Genomic DNA, 15,930 nt, shown 5'->3' on the forward strand with positions numbered 1-15,930 from the left:
TGTTGAAAGGAATAAAATCTCTCAAAGCATAAAGCTTTCCTCAAATTATACACAAAATTTACATCTCAAGAGACTCAATCTATCTAAACACTTGATAGATTTATGGTTAAAATAAATCTAGAATGATTTTTATGATACTCCCCATATAATTCTATGACTATGTTACTCCTCTCATATATTATTTTATTCATCTCTCATTTTATAACTTATTTTGACCTAATTTTATAATTTTTTTATTGTTTCTTTTATTTTTCCTTATTATTTTTTATCTTTTGTTTTGAGTTTATTTTAAAAGTTTATCAGTCTTATTTTATTCATTTTCCTCTTTAACAACGATTATTATTATTTAATAATTCTTTATTATTTTTATTAACCATTATCTTTTTGTTTTGAGTTTATTTTAAAAGTTTATCAGTGTTATTTTATTCATTTTCCTCTTTAACAACAATTATTATTATTTAATAATTCTTTATTATTTTTATTAAGCATTAATATTAAATTAATAGTTACTTAATATTATTTTTTCCTCATAATTTTATTAATAGTTATTTAACATTAATTTTTCCTCATAATTTTATTAGTTAGTAATATTAATATTAAGTTTTTTATATATTAACTTACAATATTATCTTTTATATTTTTTCTTTTTATGTGTTATTTTTTTTGCGTTTTTATGTCTTAATTATTTTTTTGGGGCTGATGTGTTTAGTTTCTCGGGTTTATATATATGGTTTCTATATTAATTTGGATTTACTTTCTTCTTTTCTCATCATCTTATTGTTGTGATGATGGATTTGGCAGTCGATTTGAAACGTTGATATACAAAATAGAAACTATGGATCTTTTGAGAAACTCTGAAAAGAAGACATATTGTAATACCCATATGAAGTGCTAGAGATGTATGGAATGTTGGCTTCATCATACTAATTTCCATGTGGCAAGTACTAGGGAGAAGGTCATGTGATGAAGCTAATTAGTGATGGATGCAGAGCACCGAATAATATTGTCGATAACATGAGATAGATGAGGTAGAGTTCTATATAGACAAGCTAGCAAAGGATGAATTTGACAAGGATGAGCCCATCACGACTGAGCTCTAAATGGGGTTTGAAGGAGATGTGAAACTTCCTACTAAAGTTATGGGAAGAGAAAGGAACTATGAAGCCCAAGGGAACACTTGGACAGTAGGAGTTCACTATAATTTCGATTTGTTTAATCTTTTTGAGCTATAAGATCACAAGGGAATAGTGCTATACATAAAACAATAACACACAAAATGAAAGTGGTTAATTTGAAATCTGAGTTAAGGTGGCATAGAAACTATTTGATATGTGTACCCTTTAAGTAACATGAATTTAAAGCGTTTAAAAAGCCTATTGGCTCATTGAATAATACAATCAAAGTTTAAAACATTAATCCAATATAGAAATCAGCTAAAAGTTATATATATATATATGGGAAAATTTTAGAGGCTAATATTTGTAAGTGGACTAATTTGCATGCTTTTTCTAAAAAAAATATTTGCCAATTTTCACTTTTCTATAAAATATTTCACCCAACATTTAAAGTATAAAATTTTCTTAGCCTAAAAATCGCCAAAATTTTAGAGTCCATATAAAATCACTATAAATTTCAATATTCTTATAAAATTATCGCCAAGCATTTTATGTTTGCATGTTAGGGACTAGTAAGATTCACAAAAATTTTCCTATATATATATATATATATATATATATGACTTACAAGTCTATCTAAGTCTTTGACCACAATGGAAAGGTTTAGGCATATCTAATTTATATTAACGTATCTATGTAGACAAGCTAGCAAAGATGAACTTCACAAGGATGAACCCAACATATCCCCAACATGAACACAATTGGTTAGGATTTGGAGATGTGATACTCCCTATTGAAGAGATAGAAAGAGAAGGGAGCTTTGAAGCCTAAGGGAACACTTATTAGATTGTGAGTTCACTAAAGTTTCTAGTTGTTTAATCCTTTTGACCTACAAGGTGATAAGAAAAGGGACTAAAACTACACATAAACAATAATACTCCAAAAAAATGTGTATAATTGAGCATTGAGATAAGGTGGTGTAGCACCTATTTGATAAATGTGTATAATTGAAAATTTGAGATAAGGTGGTGTAACACCTATTTGATAAATGTGTATAATTGAAAATTTGAGATAGGTGGTGTAACACCTATTTGATAAATGTGTGTTTGTAGCCAGAATTTGAAGCATGTAAAAAATTTGTTGACTCATTGAATAATACATTCAAAATTTAAAATATTTAGAAAATAGAAGTATCTAAAAGTAAATAAAAAGAAAAAATATGAAACTTACAACACATTTTTTCACTTTTTTTCTATCCATATCTTGAACATAATGGGAAAGTTGAAGTATATAAATTAGAAAACAAAAAATAACTCTTCTAATATTGAATGATCTCAAAATTATTGGAATGGTGAACTATCTAAGCCAAATCAAATTTAGACTCCTTAATAAATGACTAATTTCGAGACGAGTACATTAAAAGAAGTAATGTTTTGCATCTCCAATCACTACATCTATTGGGAGACTATAGTTCTAAGAAATAATAAGGAAAAGATGCCAAATCACTACATCTATTGGGAGACTATAGTTCTAAGAAATAATAAGGAAAAGATGCCAAAACAAAAACAAAGCTTTTCAAAAATTTCTGGTGAACCTGTTTGGACACAGTTCACTAGGCTAACAAATAAATGACTGTTAAGTAAGCTTGTCAAAGAATGAAATCACATTTTCCCAAAGAAAACACAATAAAGTTAGCACCCAACAGTTCAATTTGAAATTTTAATTATGTTCTCTAGGCAATATATAACATTTGATGTGGAAACTTTTTATATGGAAAATGTGAATCTTTTTGAAAAATGTTAGAATAACTCATTAAGAAGGTGTAACAATAAGAAACTTAGTGTTGTTAAGACAAAACACATTTACTGACTGAACATTGAGGTATCCATTATGTACACGCTGAATAACAGATTAAAATAATATAAGATTTAGAGCAGGTAGAAAAACAGTGTGTGTGGAAGAGAAAACTAAATAGAAACCTTTTATGCTTTTGTCAGTACTAAGCAAGCTTGAATATAAACAATCATTACTGACACCATTTCAAAATGACCATAATTTTAAAACAATGAAGCCAATGTCCCCCTCATTAAATTTCATTATACATCGTTCTTGGCTACCGGCCATTATTGGAAGCATTTCTACATTTAACTTTACCCTTTGACTGTGTAATCCATAAGAATCGTATAGATAGAGGAACAATCTCAAGATAAAAGGTCGTTAAAACACTCCGTTTACAAGGAGAAAAAAAACGAAACATCCAAGCCTGCATAGAAACTACAGGCTAGTCCAATTTGCTCATTGTAAAATAAAACATTTTCGACGGTAATAGAAAACAATGAGCAAACCTGAATTTTATTAGCACTTAATGATGTAGATTTAACAAGAAAATTGATGATACTATACAGAATTGCAGAGATTTTTACATGCCAGTACTGTTTTCATCTCTATTAGATGGTAATCAATTATTTTACTCCATATTTATGTCAATAACATTCTTCTTTGACATGAAAAGGACGAAGTATCCCCCCACATTATAATGAGAGCTATAACCAATAAAAAAATCAAAACAAATACATATCCCATGAGAACATGAGATTCCCTTGCCAGAAAACATCTCTGTATCATCATGGCATCATTTCTGCCAAAAGTAGCAACTACAAAGCCAGGGTCATCCCGACCATCCCAAGTCAGCGGAGGAACTGTAATCTCTCTCGTACCATCATAATGAGTCAGATCACAAAATCGATGTGTATGTGCAGTAAACACTATCCTGAATTGAGAAACCAAAATGTTAGCCATATCTAGCAAAATATAACAACTCCTTAATTATCTAAGGAGACTTGTATCCATTTCTAGCCAAAACATCCAAGCCTCTTCATCTCCTATCAAAATAGAGGGAAAAATGTGATGTATTCCCTTCGCAAATTATTTTCACACTTTCAAAAGTTTTAGGACAGTAATTAATGAGCTAATTTTAGTTAAGAAAAAACATAGTAATATTACAGACTTCACATGCATTAATCCATTGTCCACGTAAAGAATTAACAGCCTTTTGGTACATGACCATACTTTTATTACTCCTTTTAACATAAAAAAATGTTAGAGAATAGAATCCTCAGTAGCAGGGGATCTTGTAGGCATTGTCCTCTTGGATGCCCTACACATCCTCAAAGAGCATCGGATGCCAGATGATTACCCAAACCTCCATTCTTTCTTCCCAAGTGAAGACAAGAATGTTGTGTCTATCTCTCCCTCTCAAGTCTCAACTAGGGAAGATATGCCCATTCCTGTAAAGGAATGTACCCAAGCTCCCTCTGAATAGGGACTTGCCCAAGCTCCCTCTTAATTAAGGACTTGCCAGAGCTCCTTAACTAGAAACTCTCCTTTTCATCAGTAGCTTCTTCTTCGTGGGTCCTTCAACTACTTGATCAATTTTATGTCATGAAATTCAGTCGAGCTTCTTCCTTGTAGGGCATTAGCCATCGATCACTTTCCTCCTTGGTTTGTCATGTCATTCCTTTCTTCATGGAAAGTGGCCTTCTTGGTACATATCTGGAACCTTCTTCATATGGCTACTTCTTTCTCATCATGCTTCTTTCAAGAATTTCCATTCACCACATGAATGCTAGTTGTACTTGCACTTACAACTCTTGTTCCAGTAGCCTTGCATGAACTCATCCATATATTATTCAAGAAATCAAAACATAACATTAAATCAAATAGTACCTTACGAGATGGCTTCTTCATCATGACATCTTCCCGTAGGTATCAGCATCTTGCATACATGTTGGCGCATCTCCCAAAGATATCCATTGTCAAGGCTCTCCATCTTTTTCAAGCTCTCATCAAAGTCTTCATATCTTTCCAAGAGATTTCCTAGTCAAATCTTATTGTTCTTTTGGATGTTGATCACCTTTATCATGGTTTCATATCTCACGATCTCTTCCTCTTACACGTTCCATTCCCACAAGCTTCCAATCAGAGTTCCTTAATTGTATTCAACCACCTCATACTTCATATGAGGACATATTATGTTGATTTAATCTAGTGTGACTTATGCTTTCCTGCATTCTTTCAGAGGAGGAGTTCCTTTTCCCTTGATCATGCTTCTCAAGACAGAAGTAGTGATCCATGTTACATACAACCATACGGCATGACTTTATAATATTAAATACAAGCATACATACCTCGTTTTACCTTTAGGTCATCTAAGCTTCTTCTAGTAGCTTCCTTGATTGAAAAGATCTTCAACCCTTGATCTGCTTCATTTCTCATGTCATCGTGTATCCTCATCCCATGAATTTCATAAGTTGGAATTCCTGATGAAACACTTGCTTCCACTCTAGATCTGTGAATCCTCTAATGAGGATTCCATGAGAGAATCTTGAGGATCTCACATATACTTATTCAACGGATGTTTCCCTTTTGACTGATGTATGATGAGACTTGTCCTGGATGACTTTTTCCTTTGATCTTTCAATGAAGTCACCAAGAGCTATATTGACTACCATAGATTTTGTTTCAGTGGTCCTTCATATTTCCCTATGGTGATGTCACGAGCTCTTTCTTCTAATGCTTCTCCTTCCTTGTTCTTTCTTTTTTCAGTTTCCTCCATTTCTTCAATGAAACGGGCTTCTTCTCTATTCTTCTTGTTATTGTCCTTCTTAAGCTAAGGACAATATTTCCTGTAAAGTACATAACCTTCCATCGCACTGAATTTCTGCTATGCACTTTTTCCCTTTCTGAGTACCAAAATTTTCCAAACTTCCTTTCCTTCCAGCAAATGTTTGAGTCCTCAACACTTCTGCCTTCAACTTGTCTTCTTCTATCTTGCACATAAATCACAAGTTGAATAAGGTAATTTACTTATCCCATGAATTTTGCTACCCTCATGATGATGTCATGAGTCTTTATTTCTAATGCTTCTAAGATGTCATACCGCATCTTATTGTAGACATAATCTATGCAGGATTTAGGAGCCAATGATAGAGACTATCTTAATGATTTCTTACTCCCTCTTACCATGGAATTATTTTCCTTGGATCCTCCCATCCTTTCCATTGATATGAACTTTCTTTTCTTGTAATGTTCATAATTCTTCTTCCAGCTTCTTTGATGTCTCCAATATTGTTTATGTGAGAGGACCTTAAGAGTTCCCTCTCATGAATTCAGAGGAGACCTTTTTCATTGATATGTTTCATGACTTCACTTATCTATGAGGATTATGACAGTCCTCCTTATTTTATGCAAGGACCTTCGGTCACCCAAACAGCTTATCAATTTCCTTGCAAAACGAAGTCATTTAACCAAAATTGATTAAAGAATAAAAAAAAAATACTTACTTGTCATGTAAAGATGAAATCTTCACCTTGATCATTTTGAAAGTGGTTGAAGCAGATGTATTGATGCTTCCTCCGAATGAGATCCTTCTTGTGATGATAGAAATCTTGCCTTCAAGATACTTCGACTTATACATCTAATCCTTATGATTAACAAATTGTTGACATACTTAAGATGGCACTGTATTGCTATCACACAAGTGGACTATGGAACCTTGTAGCGTGCAGCATCGTGTAGAATCATAGAGTATCGAGGTCACTTGCTACGATCATCACCTTATAGTACCGAGACCTATTTCTGAGCACTATGTTGTAGATGATCCGCTTTTATATGCCATCGAGTATGTATCATCAAGATATGGGAATCTGAGTTGTCAAGATTGTTCTCTTTATAGAAAGGATTCAATTCAAGGTTGTGACTATCACTGGTATGTTGAGATCGTGTCATTGTGAGATTATTGAGATCACTGTGGTATGACATAGACCAAGACTGTGTACCATCGAACAATGTTATATGTCGAGGGTATATACAGGTGATTTTATCTCCAATCATGATTGTAAACCAATCCTTGAGTGTCTCTGTAGCCATAAGTTGGAAGCTCTTCTTGAAAACTTGATCCTTGAATGTCTCTTTTATGCCCTTCCTTTAACTTCAGCACCTTAGCTTTGATACCATATTGAAGAATCTAGGGAATTGGGTTAATAAGATTCTTCTCACGATGATAACTATTTGTGAGGTAACTTTTACTTTTTCTTATTAGCACAATCTTCTCTTCTTATTATTAGAGTGTGTTTTCTTACTTCATCAGATAGTTACCAAAATAAAAGAGATAAGAACACAAGATGTTGGCTTTCTGCCAGGGCCAAAACCTCTCACTCTTTGAGAGGAAAACCCATACAAATTCTTCTTATAGAGATTCAAATTTATGAATACCAAGACCATGACCCTTGACCTATTTGGCCACTCCAAGACCAAGACACCAATCCTCTTCTTCGTCATTGCGAATATTATCATCACTGCTATTGAAATCACCACTACTGCAACACCGAGGCCATCACTACTGCACCACCGAGATCATTATTGTTGCACCATTGTTGTACCTTCACCGAGATCTTCACCATAACAACGAGATTTCTATATTGAGATATGTATATATATATATATATATGAGAGTTGCACCTAGATTCACTGAGATCATGACCTTGTAATTATGTCTCCATCAATATCATGATTGTATCTATAATGAGACCATGATTACATCTAGGATGAGATTATGACTATGTCTAGAATGAATGTCGAGAAAAAGTGTCACTATGGGATTACCGAGATCCTCTTCATCACAAATATGCTGAGACTACAAGGAGACAGGTCCGAGCCCTTTTCTGTGGTATCCGAGGTTGCTTCTGTGATCACTGTATTGGTAGGCCGAGACTATGAGGAGGCCGAGACTTCATTTCTGTGGTACCCATCTGAAAAACACAGAGATGCTTGTCCGAATTCTCTGCCTTATGTGGTGACCCTAGCCGCATATAAATAGTGGTTTGCCTCTACACTTGAGCCGACATGTCATGCTAAACGGGTGTGTCTCCATAGGTGAGCCGACAAGACTTCCTTTGTTATTGTTTGGAGGCCGACTTCTTCAAGAGGGATTGTGCTTGTCTTTGGAGGGCTTCTAGACATTTCTATAGACTTGTATACATTAAACATATGCTCAAGAAGAGCTCTTCATACATAACATTAATTCTAGACTCTAAATGACAAATCTTATTATTCTAAAATCACTTGCTCATGAAACCCATGAAGCAAGTTTACAACAATAATTTTGTTCTCTTTATTACATCATTTACATAAGTCATAATTACATGTCATTATGAAGACCAAACCTAGTTACACTTTCTTCAACAATCTTGTGGAGAGATAGTGTTGTTAGTCAAGGCCTTGCTATATGACAATGTTGGTTGATATGATGAGATGCACTAGCATAAGTTGAAAAGATAGCTTATGAGATGGCTTACCAATCCGGCTCTTTTTATGAGAATTTTTCAGTATGAGAATGTATATGTACCATGTATGTATAATGAATACCTCCCTAGTTAAGAGGGAGTGTTGAAATATGTAACTAGGTTTGGTCTTCACAATGTCTTAGGTAATATTGATTATTTGATGTAAAGAGAAAAAGAAAAAGTTATTATTATTATTTTATAGCATGATTTTCATGCTCAAGGTCAAATTATTTTAGTTCAAGCACCCATTGTGTGCTACTAGGGCTTTTTCATAGAATCAAAGAAGCCAAAGAGTCATTGTCATATATAAAAGACCCCATTGGGCATCTTGTAACAAGTCAAAAGAATTTATTTGAGTCAAAATTGTGTCAAAAGACCCTCCAAGATCAAGTCGGCCTCATGAAGGCAATTCGTACCCCTGGGAAGCCTATATATAAGAGGCATTCGACCTCATTTGAAGCACACATCCAAGACATGCGAAGAAGCAAGAGAAGAAGTTCAATCTTAAAAAGAAAATGTCCTAAAGGCAAGTGAAGTTCAAGAAGGAAGTTGGAATCGAAGTTTTGGGTCTCTCTCTCTCTTTCATGTGCAACAAAATCTTGAAGCTGCTAGGTCAAAATTTTGAAGCTACATCAAGGTCAAAGTTGTGAAGTTGCATCAAGGTCGAAGTTGTAAAGCTACATAAAGGTCAAATCTGTGAAGATGCATCAAGGTCAAAGTTGTGAAGTTACATCAAGGTCGAAGTTGTGAAGCTGCTAGGTTGAATTTATTGAAGTTGTTAGGTCGAAATTGCAAAAATTGTTGTTGGGGTCGAAGTTGCTAGAGAAGTTGTTGGAAGGTCGAAATTTGTTGTTGGAAGCTAAGGAAAACTCATCAAGAAGAAAGGTTGACTTGGTCTTGGAGGGATCTTTGTCTTGGCTCTTAGGTCTTGGAATTCGTCATTTGGAAATTTTATAAGAAAAGAAGAATTCTTGTGGGTTTTCCTCTCAAAGGGAGAGGTTTTGGCCCTGGCTCGCAGCCTACATTTTGTGTCTTCTTGTCTCATTGATCTTTATAGTTTGGTAGTTGCTTGATGATAAAGAACACCATAATAATCAAATGAAGGAATAAGTTAATTACAGGTACATAAAGTTAAGTAAAAGAACATCACAAGCAGTTATCAAAGTAAGAGAAATCACTCTAATATAGCTACCCTAGATTTCTCAACACATTTGGTGCCTCAAGCTTATCCCAAGATGGCACACTTGGTAGTGGAGAAAGGCCTTTAGGCCTTGAGGGTTTGATTTCTCTAACCCTCTCTCTTTCCTTGACTGTCATGAATAACCAGATCTGAAGACTAATATAAACAGTGGCATAATCAGGTGTTAATCATCCTAAAGAAGCCTAAAAGAATCCCTAAATAAGCCTAATAACTCTAAGAAGTAACACACATCATCTAAGGGCTTAAATAGCTTGTTTTTGCAAGCTTCTCATTCAAGTTTTGGGACTGATTTCATGGTTAAGGGAATCTGATCTGATTTGTTTAAGTCTGGTGCATCTTAAGGATAGCTAGTTAGTTCATTAACATATCTCTTTCATTCTTGCATTGTCATTGCTAAGATAGATAATTGCCTCTTTGCATTTTGCATCATTGCATTGTGTTTTCTAGCATCCATTGTTGTTTAAATGCACTTGTTGGCTTCATCATATCACTGTTAGCAATCTCATCTCTCCTTGTGCTCATTGGTTTTGGTTACATTTGTGCTTAAGAGGAAATTGCAATTGGTTCATAATCTAAGTGATAAGTAGATATTTCTCTTATTGTGGTATAAGTTGCTCTTGTTCCTAATTGCATAAGAGAAATTAAATGAGATCTAATTAACTTTAATAAGCATCTTGGATAATTGGTATTGCTAAATCTTGTTTCATTGGGATAATTTCTAAATTGTTTTCTAAGTGCTCTATTGATTGCTCTTGTCATATTGTGTTGAATATCATTGTGAGCATCTTGTTTTCAAGTAATTTAATCTTGATTGGAGCATTTAACATATCTATAATCTCATTGAAGCAATCACTCATATCTGCACTTTCATTCTAGGATTAGAAGTGCATTCCTAAAATTTACCTCCAAGCATAAGCTTGGTTGAAAGAAAGATAGGACCACCTTCTTCAAACAATTTGAGGAGTCTAGACCCTCATTCACAGTTAACATAGGTGACCTTGCAGTTCTCTTGCGGGCAATCCCTTGTAGGAACGGAGGCACCTAGGTGGTTAGAACCCCACGGGAGGTATTGTTAATGAGGTCATAGTCTCCTTCCTTGGGGCTTCTCTCTATAACTTGCGTTCGAGACTAGTTCCAAAAGAATTGAGAAAGATTCACCTAGATAGGGCATCTAATTAAAATCTACCAAGAGCTTGCATCTCACATAGATTTAGGTCCTGCACTTCATTCAAGATAGAATTTGCATCCCACAGCAACTAATCATCCGATGACTTGGAATATTAATCTATATTGAAAATGTAATTAATCTAAAGGCATTGGTCTCTCATATCTCATCCTCAAGACTCTAATCAAATTGTGCTTAATAATCTCACTTGCCATTTAATTTTAACCCAAGTTGCTAGGTCATTCAGTTGTGTCTCCTAGACTTGTTGGTTCCGAAAAAGTTTCTTATCATCTCATCCATAGGGACTACCCTCCTTAGCCTCCATTTAGGAGACAGCTTGAACGAAGAGAGAAAGGATCAGATTGACAACCCCTACCCTGAGCGTTGTCGCAATTCTATATACAATTTGGGCGACAACAGGCCCAAGGTCAATATGCCGAGAAAGGGCCTCCAACAATGATTTTCAACAAGAAAAAGGCACATGAAACCCTCGAGAAGCCCCCAAGTTGAAGCTAAATCCAAACTAAGGTTTTACTTTAGGGCAAAGAAATTTATGGATGAGATTGAAGTGGATGCCCACCAAAAGGAGAGATTTTGTGGAAAATACTATCCTCTTGATGTTTAAGCCCTCCAATCTCGAGAATGCTTCCTTCCTAGAAATTTGCACCAAGCCCTAGCTTGAATGCTTGGCCTTAAAGGGACCGAATTAGGTCAAGAGAAAAAAGAGAAAATTTATGGATGAAAAGTGCTTTGATTACCAACAAAGGATGGTCAATGCTTGATTCCTTGGGAGGATGGAGTCTATGAGTTGATTAAATAGCTAAAAGTTGCTAAGGAGGAAGGATAATTGATGCCCTAGCACCAAAAACCCAATGCGGCTACCTATGCAATGGAACAAGAGGTTTCTTGGGAGAGCTAATTAATGTTCACCACTAGGATTATCATTCACATGTTATTCATAAGTAATGCATGCAATAATGATATCTAGAAGCTATCCAATAGATTTTCAATAAACTAGGTCACAATAGAAAACCCTATACTCAATATATTCCATACATTATACATAAAGAAAAGATTATATGACAAAATGCTCACTTACAAGATAACATGCATGAAATTCCATCCATTAATCCAAGACAATAGCTCCAAAGGGAAGCAAGTAGCTCCAAATATCAAAATGCATTTAGAGTGTTTAATGATGACTTCTTAACTTGATAATTACTTGTGAATATTTGTTGGCTTCTTATTGATATTATGTTCTCTTCATCAAGCAATTACGAAAAACATAAAGATCACAAAGAGACAAAGAACACCAAAAATTAGGCTCCAAGGTAGGGAAAAACCCCACAAGGGGGAAAACCCAAAAATCCTCTTATTATAAAATCAGATCAAAGTGAGATATCCAAGACCCAAGACCAAGACCAAAATTGCCATAAAGACCTAAGTCAGCCCTCCTTCAAATCTTCTCCAACCAAGTCAAAGTCAATGAAAGTCAACGTTGGTCAAACCTTGTCAAAACACAGAATTTCAGACGTGTAATTTCGTAGAGTAGCCCAGCACCTCTGCACATGTGAATAGAAACAAGCCAAAAATACCTAAATGCTCTTTCCTCTGAATTTTCTTCTCTCTCCTTTGGCTTCATTATCTTTCTTCTATTTTGCACAAAAATCGATGTATGAGATGAGCAGATGAATGAGGTCGAAGTGTCTTTTATTTATAATTGTCCAGGAGGTCAAATAGATGCCTCTTCTAGGCTCACTTGTCCATCCAAGACCAACTTGATCTTGTGGATGACAATTTTGACTTTTTGACTCAAATAAAATAAATTTTCTTTTTCTTACAAGGAATCCAAATAGGACTTTGACTCAAATACATTTCTTTGACTCGTAATAGATTTTATTTTGACTCAATAAACCCTAAAAGCATGAAAAGCATGCTTTGACTAGAGGTAAAAATAAATATAAATACATCAATAGTACATTAGAGTTACATTATGAAGACCGACACTAGTTACATTTTCAACACTGCTTCTTAACTAGGGAGGTATTCATAATGACACAACAGGATACTCTCAAGAATGGATTCAGATTGATAAGCATCATCATAACCGACATTGTCAACAATAGTAAGGCCTTGACTAACAAGCTCTATCTATCCTATAGATCATAGCACAATGCTAGGAGGCATCAATTTGGACACTACTGCCTCTCTAGGCACATATCTCATCTAGATGTTCACCAGGTATGTCCTCACAAGACTATTCTTATCTTGGATACCCTATCCTCAAATAATATCAGTCCTTGGGACTATTCTTATGTTGGATCCAAATCGTCAAAGAATATCGGTCCCAAATGCTCATCCAATCCACCATTCTCCCTACCAATGCCTTCACTAGGCTTACAGTTGTTAGTCTTGGCCATAGTGCATGACATTTGGAGAATACAATGTCCATCCTCACTCCCTCTCAATCAAGGAGAAAATATCCACAAGCCCCAGCTTGTCTCTCAAATACTCAAGCTTCCTATTAGGAAGATACTTCGTCAATATATCAACTACCTACTCGTCGGTGGAGATGTATTGTAGCTTCACGACCCCATCCTGCACTAGGCTTCGAATGCAATGATACTTGATATTGATGTACTTTGTTCTAGAATGGAAAATTAGGTCATCTATCAACCTTACGCAGCACTAGTTGTCACAGCATATGATGGTAGAATCCAAAGGTCCTTCAAAAAAATTTGCAAGCAACTTCCAGAGCCAAACTGCTTCTCGACTAACCTCACTCGCTACTATATATTCAACTTCAACACTATTCAATACAACTAAGTCTTGTTTCTTGCTCTTCCATGAAATCATAGATGATCCCAAACAAAAACATCCACCTGTAGTACCTTTTCCATTTGCATCACTGCCTGTGCAATCTAAATCTGTGTAGCCCAATAACTAAAACTCATTACCTACAGCATATCTCAGACAATGATCTATGGTCCCACAAAGATATCTCAAAATATGTTTGGTTGCTATACAATGATCATGCCTTGGCTCCATCTAAAATTGTCTACAAGTGTTTACTACAAAACATGTATTTGGCTAGGTGTTTACAAGGTACATCAAGGAGGAAATCAACTGTGGGTAGGATGTAGGATCAACAAAGCTTGAATATGAATTCCTTAACTTCTTCAAATTTGTGATCATACGAGTTGTCATAGGTTTACTATCCATCATGCAAAATTTCTACAAAATCTTAAGCACATATTTTCCTTGAACAAGATAAATCTCACCAAGTTTCTACCACACTTTGAGTCCCAAGTAGTAGTATATTAGTCCAAGATCTTTCATGTCAAATTTAGCTACTAATTGCTTCTTGCATTCATGAATACGATGCTCCGCACCTATTATTAGTAAGTCATCCACATAGAGTAATACGATCACAGGTTCATTCTTTACCACCTTGATGTAGAGATTAGGATCTGCAAAACTTTTGACGAAACCACGTCTTAGTAGATAAGCATCCATTATGCATACCATGGTCTACGGGCTAGCTTCAAACCATATAGAGCCTTCTTTAACCTGCAAACATGTGTTTCCTTGTCATGAACTTTGAATCCCTAGGTTTGCTCAATGTAGACTTCTTCATTAATTGTCCCATTCAGAAAGGTTGTCTTTACATCCATTTGATGAATGTTCCATCCCATAGTAGCTACAATAGAAATGAGTGATCTAATGGTTGTGTATCTGGCTATTGGAGCAAAAGTTTCTTCGTAATTGATTCCTTCTTGTTGAGAGAATCCTCTTGCCACAAATCTTGCCTTATATTTGTCAATACTTCCATCAACTACATGCTTGATTTTGTACACCCACTTGGAAGTCACCACTGATTTGTCTTTAGGTCTAGGAACAATTTCCCAAACATCATTCTTCATTATGGATTGGTATTCTTCTAACACTGCATTCTTTCATACTTGATGTTCGGCTTCCTTTTCATAAGTGGTAGGTTCTACTTCAATAACTTTACTCATGTAAGTTGCATAACTTAAATATCTCTTGGGTTTCTTTCTTTCTTTGAATGTTCCTTTAGCTATTGCATGTCCTTCGGCTTCTTGTAGAGTTGATCTCAATCAAGCTAATCTTTTTCGAGTTTCTGGAATGATGACTGGGTGTACGGATTAACTTGGTCCTTATTGTTCTTCATGATTATTAGTTATAGGTTCAGGAGGATTTCCTTGCCTTGAATTATCTTCATTGGTAAAGATAGGTTCATCTTCTTCATCAGAGTCAATGGGGATGTCCTTAGACTTCTTATATGCAATGCTTTCATCAAAGGTAACATCTTTGCTTTCTTCAATATGACGTTCTTGTTAGTTTTTATAGCATTGGATGTGTTCTAGGCTTGAAATTTTGTGGAGAGGCTAGAATGCATGAGATCTCCAAAACCCAAAAATTGTTTCTGGAAATTCTGTCTAGAAATACTTAATTAGATTATTAGTCAGTGTTTAAATATCTCCTAAGTCTAAACTTAAGGAATATGACTAATTAATCATAATTAATTAAGTCAAGGTGTGAATGTTCTAGAAACTCACACGGATCAACTTCAAGTTAATCTTAGCCACCAATTAAGATCTAATCTTGGTCATTGAAGTCTCAACAGAAGATTATAAGAAGTCGACGGGCCCCAAAGAAATCACTTCAACAGTACGATTTCATGAGCAGATCGATTTCCAGAGTAGCAGCAGGCAGTTGTAGGAGAGAGAGCCAGTGAGAGAGGTGTTGATCAATGGTTGTCATTGATGTCAACCCAAGTAGCACCAGGGGCTACCCCGATCTTGCATGGACATTTTGACTTGAGAAATTACTCTATTATGAGTCAAGGATCTTCTGGATGGATTCTACTCGTCGAGATGTTTCCGTTGATATATGGCATGCCACGTAATTCTTTACGGTTTGAGAGATATTCATGTTTGTAGTCAGTAACCCTAGTTAGTGGGCTAAAACCCTATGGGGTTGCAGCATGGCACTCATAGTTGGTTGTGGTCATTGAATAGTCAATAATTAATAATTGTTTTTTTCTCCTAAAATCCCTCCAACGTTCACTTGTTGAGGACCCTC

General features: G+C 35.2%; 1 protein-coding gene across 2 annotated transcripts in view; it reads right to left on the minus strand.

The window, feature by feature from the left end:
- Positions 1 to 3,303: 3,303 nt before the first annotated feature.
- Positions 3,304 to 15,930, minus strand: part of LOC149166278 (uncharacterized) — a 276,820-nt gene continuing 264,193 nt past the window's right edge. Inside the window, exon 4 of one of the 2 annotated variants that reach the window (XM_089432527.1) lies at positions 3,304 to 3,885. In XM_089432527.1, the coding sequence (XP_089288653.1) occupies positions 3,594 to 3,885 (292 nt within the window). In that variant the 3' untranslated portion in view covers positions 3,304 to 3,593. The remainder of the gene's footprint in view (positions 3,886 to 15,930) is intronic. The other variant, XM_089432528.1, reaches the window with a different exon arrangement.

This window comes from Pinus tabuliformis, chromosome 5_1, assembly GCF_031772625.1.
Source record: "Pinus tabuliformis cultivar Carrire ecotype Pingquan chromosome 5_1, CPIR1, whole genome shotgun sequence".
Lineage (NCBI taxonomy): Eukaryota > Viridiplantae > Streptophyta > Pinopsida > Pinales > Pinaceae > Pinus > Pinus tabuliformis.